Below are 6,360 nucleotides of genomic sequence, written 5' to 3'. Positions count from 1 at the left end.
TTGACCTCGTGATCCACCCGCCTCGGCCTCCCAAAGTGCTGGGATTACAGGCTTGAGCCACCGCGCCCCGCCCCGAAATCCTTGTTTACATATATTTGAATGGAGATACCTTATCTATCCATCCCCCTCCTGGGTTATAGTAAATTAAAAAACAGCCACACATTGCTGTATGCATTAAGTTGAATTTCTAGGTCAAACAAAATACTTCTGTTGGAAAACAGCATTTGCTTCATGTGTGTCTGGCCTTACAGAAAGAAAAGAAAGATTTTAGCATCTGGCCTTAGAAGAAAGAAGCATTTTAGTAAAACACCTCCTATGAGGTTTTTGTTTTTTTGGTTTTTTTTTTTTAGAAATAGAATTAGCTGAGACTTAAAAACAAGACTACCATGTTTATTCCATTTCATACAACTTACCCAGGAAGTATAATTCTGTAGGACAGACTGTCTCAGTGCTGTGGATAAGTTATAGTCTTCAGAACTATGATGTGTTTGGTGTCCGGCCCACATAATATTAACTTCTGCAAAACACATAATTTGCAATGAGCCCTGAGAATAAGAATAAAGCAACTTCCATTTTCAGTTATGCATGCTGCTCTGTTGAGTGAGGAAGAAAAATCTGGAACATCTCTGTAAAAGCTGGCCGATATAATTATAATTAAAATATGCCGCCTGAAATAATTTTTGGAACCAGAGACTGTATAAATTATAAATAAATAAAAAATGGAAGCATAGGCCAATAAATATGTATAGCTTATACGTTATAATTAAATGCCTCAAGCAAACTGACATTAATTCCAAAATTTACACTTTGCTAACATATTATAATATGACAGATTATAAAAGCTAGCTGGTAATGTTGTGACAATCCACTTAATGGATAGTGATGATTTTTTCAGTATGTGATAACATATTTCTAACTAAAGAAAAATTGTCTTAAGGGAGAAATTGGTATGTAAATTTTGGAATAAAATATTAATGAAATTATTTCCTCATGGCTTTCTGAGAAGTCTCAAAATCTGTTGGAATAAGAAGCAAAGCATAGCATAGTAATAGTTTACGCTAAGATCTCAGGTATTCTTTTATTTATAAAATTATATTAGCTAACAGTTACCTATGGTTTTCCTATACCTTACCAAAATACTATACCATTTCTAAATTTTCCCATGTAGTTTTTGCGTTCACAAAAAGGAAATGATTGTTGTTTATTTTTATTAAGCAGCGTACAGATTGCTCTCATACTATCTTGCAATTCATACAGACTCCAAAGACTGGCTTGTTTCTTTTTTGATTTTTACAACAAATATGACACTGCGTTGATCCCCTATGTCATTGAAACAGACAAGTACAAGTGGTTTTTTATTCTGCCCATATTTAAAAAATTTTATTTACATTTTTCATTTCCTAACAAAATTGTAGATCACAATGTCACTTTATACTCTATTCAGTTTAAAATATGTATATATAAAATGTTCTTAGCTAAACTAACTTATGTTTAGTCTTTGGTACAAATCCAGGAGACGGAATTAGCTATGTGACATGATCATCATATCCTTGCCTGTGTAGACTAGAAATTAAATCTTTTAGGCTTGGATTTATAGGAACTAAACAGTGAAACTAGAAATGCAAATATCAGGTTAATTGTCTTTGCAGTTGCCATATACTGATAGTTAAAATGTATGGTACATAGCAGAATAATTTTAGAAGTTTTTATGAAAATCATGTTCATATATATTCTATTCAATCTGGGCAAATATTTGGCCATTGCTTTCAAAAACGAAAGTTCTCTGAACAATGTTTGTAGAGAGTTACCAAACAAAATTGCAAAAGGAAAAAGGTTTTGGTAAACAAATGATAGCTCATAGATATAAGAAGGACTTAATTCTGTATAATAAGGAAGGTTATGAACAGGATTATGGTTAGTCTTATTATGAACAGATATCAAATATCATTTCTATTAAAAGTCATATTTTCCAGTTGAACAAGTATTGTCATAAATCATCAGCAGATATGTAACTTTGATCCCAATTGGTCAGTGTTTTAATTATTTTAATCATTTCTAGGAAAGACACTGCATTTCTACACTAGCAATTAAGGAATCTGTTCTAACGCAAAAGAGAACTACTTTACTGTAATGGCCTTTAAAAATATCTAGTCATAATCTTTGAAATAACATAGAACTTAATCTGGTTTATTGATAAGCCTAATGGCTATACATAAGAAATATACAAAGACCCTTGTGACACTTTATATCTTCGGATGTTAAGTGGACATTGATTAAGAGGTAATAAATTTGATGAATCCCCTGAAGTTTAAAAACCACTACACATAGAGGTCTTGAGTAATCTAAGCACCATTTTCTCATTAGAGCATACCCATTGCTGAACATTTTATAACTTATGACTTATACACTTTTATTAAAAATCAATACATTGTCTATTTTTTTGACCTGTCAGGATTTGTTTTTTCATTCTAATGCATCCACAAAATGAGTTAACAAGGGGATGAGCTAATCAGATGAGACTCCATTAGAGAGTCATAATATATATTGGGAGCCACTTCCTTGTAACCTTACAGAAGCTAAACGGTGAAACAAAGAATCCACAAAGGGGAAGGTTAAAGATCTGTCTCTTTAGTTGTTTCAATATCATTTACTTCCTGTCACAAACTGTGTGTAACACAAGCCTCATTCAATGAGGTACAGCTGTACAAACAGGGCACTGTAACAGGACTCTACTGCCTCACCTCTGTCACTTTTCAGAATTGGTAAAACCAGAAGGAATACTGAGTTTGTTTCACAGTCAATATTCAGCTTATTGGAGGTAAATTATCTCCAAAAGTGGTTATAAAAATGTATTTTACAGAAAATCATTCCAGTAGTTCTTTTATGAACAAAATGAGAAAAACTAAATGGTGCATTTATATGATCATCTTCCCTAATACCTAAATTGATGAATTGACTGTTCCAATAAATGAAAATAAATATTAAGGAGGAAAAAAAGATAATATTTAGAATAAGCTTCTCTCTGTGAAATACTTCATATAATTATACATTCTGTTCAATATTTTTCTTTTTCTATAAGCATTATAAAGATTATATTAATACATGTATATGATGTTATTATAACTTTTCAATGATATAACTGGAAATGATTATGCTGCTTTCTAGTGTCAAATGTAATCCTGTACATTTTATTAATATGTTGGTCAACACTTCCTCCATTTATTTGGCCAATATTTACTGTAGTGTGTGTGTGTGTGTGTGTGTGTGTGTGTGTGTGTGTGTGTCTGTATCTGCATTGTATATTTGTTTCTTTTTCAATTTTTTTATGAAGATGTAACTTATATGCAACAAAGTCCATCTTCTTTTAATGTTCAGCTCTATATGTTTTTAACAAATACAGCTTTTAATGATTATTACAATCTAGGTGCGGAGCAATTTATTACCCCAAAGAGTTCACCCACCCTATTTTGTAGTTGTGGTAGTCAGACTTCAAGATGGTTCCCTGCTTCAGATAAGTCAAGTTCTGGACTTTGAACTAATAATGCAGTGGGATGAAACTTTTGGGAACAGAAAAGAAGTGAGTGTCCTTTAAATGTGGGAGAAATACGAATCACTGAGGTCCGGCCAGGCAGCCTCTAGAATTGCTCCTAGTGATTCCTGTCGAATAGGATGCATGCCTTTTATAATCTCCTGCCTTTGAATGTGAGCTAGATTTAGTGACTTTCTTCTAGGACTGTAAATAGAAATTTAACAAAGATGATGGGATGCCACTTCTGATACTAGGTTTTAAAAAGACAGTAGCTTGTGTCTTGGTTCTCTCTTATACCCAAACATTCTAAGAAAAGCTGGCTACCTTGTCATGAGCTTCCTTTGAAGAAGTACATCTGTCAGGGAACTGGGCTAACCAGCCAACAAGGAACTAAGATCATCAGTCCAAGCCCCATGAAGAACTGAATTTTGCCAACAACCACGTAAGAGAGTTTGGATGCAGATCCTTCTTCATCTGAGCCTTCCAACGACACTGCAGTCTGCAAAGAGCTGAACCAATTAGCTGCAACTTCGTGAAAGAACTTGAGCCAGAGACATTCATCTAAACTATGCCCCAATTTCTAACCCACAGAAACTATGAGATAATAAATGTTTCTTGTTTTAAGCTCCTAACTTGTTACAAGCAGTAGATAATTAATGCAGTGGTTAAAACTTCTCCCTCTCACCCCTACCCCATTTTCAGTCCCTAGCATCCAGTGATTTTTTTCTTTTGGTTTTGCCTTTTTAAGCGTATGCTATCAATAAAACCATACAGTATGTAGCCTTTTGAGTTTGTCTTTTTTCATTTAGCATAATGCATTAAAGATCCCTCCATTTTTCTGTTTTTATGAGTAATTTCTTTTTCCTTTTTATCATTAGTATTCCACTTGAAAGACTATATCACAATTTTGTTTTTATCTATTCACGAGTTGAAAAGCATTTCAGATGTTTCCAGTTCTTGACAGTTAAAACTTATATTAAGAAGTTATCATAGAGGTTTTCTGTGGACACAAGATTTTTTCACATAGATAAATACTTAGGAGTGGGATTACTGAGCTGTATGATATGTCTACATTTAGCTTGTTAAGAATCTATCAAATTGTTTTCCAAAGTGGCTGTGCCTTTTTTTTTTATTGGCACCAGCAGTGTGTGAGAGTTCAAGTTGCTCCACATCTCTGGAAGCACTTGACATCATTAATTTTATTCTTATTTATTTGACAGCCATTATACTAGGTATGCAGTGTTATCACACTGAAATTTTAATTTCCATTGCTGTAATGGCTAATGACAACAGCTGTATGTACCTAATTGCCATCTATGTATCTTCTTTTGGAAGCGTCCATTCAAAATTTGTGCCCATATTTTAAATGAGTTGTTTTCTTAAGTTTTGAGAAATCCTTGTATCTTCTGCATACAAGCCCTTTATTAAATATCTGATTTGCATTTATTTTCTTCCAGGCTATAGCCTTTTTTTAAAATAGTGTCATATAAAGAACAAAAATTTTAATTTTCCAATTAAAAATCCAATTCATATACTTGACAGTTTTATTAAGCTTTCTGGTGTATATAACAAAAACAAAGGTAATTTTGGAGAAATTTTTCAGAAAAATAAGAAATATCTAAGTATACATAATCTAATCTTCCTACAAATATTAAATATCTAAAATAAACCTTAAAACATCTCTTCTCTCATATCTTGTCATCTATGGAATGGAGGGAAGTGAACTTTTATATTAATTCAAGACATAAAGAGAAGTCTACAAGAAATATTCACAGATATGTAAGATAGCCATTTAACTCCCAATAGTGGGCAGGCCAAGAAGTCTTGGGTCAACCTTGGAATGATGATGTTGGTTTCACTTGTTATCTGGAAAACTACCAAGTTATAAAGAAGGAAATGTTACAGGCCTATTTGCAAAATGTTAGTGATGCTTGATACCACTAAAAGCATATTGCTAGCACTTCATGCAACATTTAGCATATCGTACAATGACTATAGAACAGAAGAGCTGCGCCTTAGTCCATTTTGTTCTGCAATAACAGTATACCTGAGGCTGGATAATTTATAATAAACAGGAATTTATTTTTCACAGTTCTGGAGGCTGGGAAGTCCAAAATCAAGCCACTGGTAGGTTAGAGTTCAGTTTCTGTGCTTCGAAGATGGCAACATGAATGCTGATTCCATCTAAGTAGATGAATGCTGTATTTTCACAAGGCAGAAGAGAGTGAACCCACTCTCAAACGCCCTTCTTGTAGGGGCACTAGTCCATTCTTGAGGGTGAGGCTTTCACCACCTAAACACCTCCTATTAGGCCCCACCTTTTAACACTGTTGCATTTGTGATTAAGTTTCTAAAACATGAATTCTGTAGTCAACAGATAGTCATGTAATAGCGAGCTGCATCAGTCTAGAAATTACATAATCCAAACTTTTAATTTTATAAATAATGAAAATAAAATTGCAAGGGAGATTGGAAAAAAAGAAGTTTTATTAAAGAAACATAATGCTTTTTTCATTTTTCTTTCTCAACAGTGACTTATTGGATTGACTTATTCCTGTTTTGGAATTTTGTTATCCTTCAGAAATAGAGGTAACTGGGTCCCAGTATTCGTTGGAACCATCATGGCATATCTTTGGTAATTTCCAATAAATAAAAGGCATCAAAGAGCTCAACATACACTATTAAATGAGAGTGCTACATTTCTTTTTTTTTTTTTTTTTTGAGACGGAGTTTTGCTCTTGTTACCCAGGCTGGAGTGCAATGGCACGATCTCGGCTCACTGCAACCTCCGCCTCCTGGGTTCNCTCTTGTTACCCAGGCTGGAGTGCAAT

At 33.6% G+C, this 6,360-nt stretch overlaps 1 protein-coding gene across 1 annotated transcript in view; it reads right to left on the bottom strand.

The window, feature by feature from the left end:
- Positions 1 to 6,360, bottom strand: part of AGMO (alkylglycerol monooxygenase) — a 344,339-nt gene that overhangs the window by 217,903 nt on the left and 120,076 nt on the right. The window contains exon 4 of the mRNA XM_037734209.1: positions 414 to 517. Coding sequence (XP_037590137.1) covers positions 414 to 517 — 104 coding nt within the window. The remainder of the gene's footprint in view (positions 1 to 413; positions 518 to 6,360) is intronic.

This window comes from Cebus imitator, unplaced genomic scaffold (assembly GCF_001604975.1).
Source record: "Cebus imitator isolate Cc_AM_T3 unplaced genomic scaffold, Cebus_imitator-1.0 Scaffold587, whole genome shotgun sequence".
NCBI lineage: Eukaryota > Metazoa > Chordata > Mammalia > Primates > Cebidae > Cebus > Cebus imitator.
The sequence above is the reverse complement of the archived record's forward strand: the minus strand, read 5'-3'. Positions and strand labels throughout refer to the sequence as shown.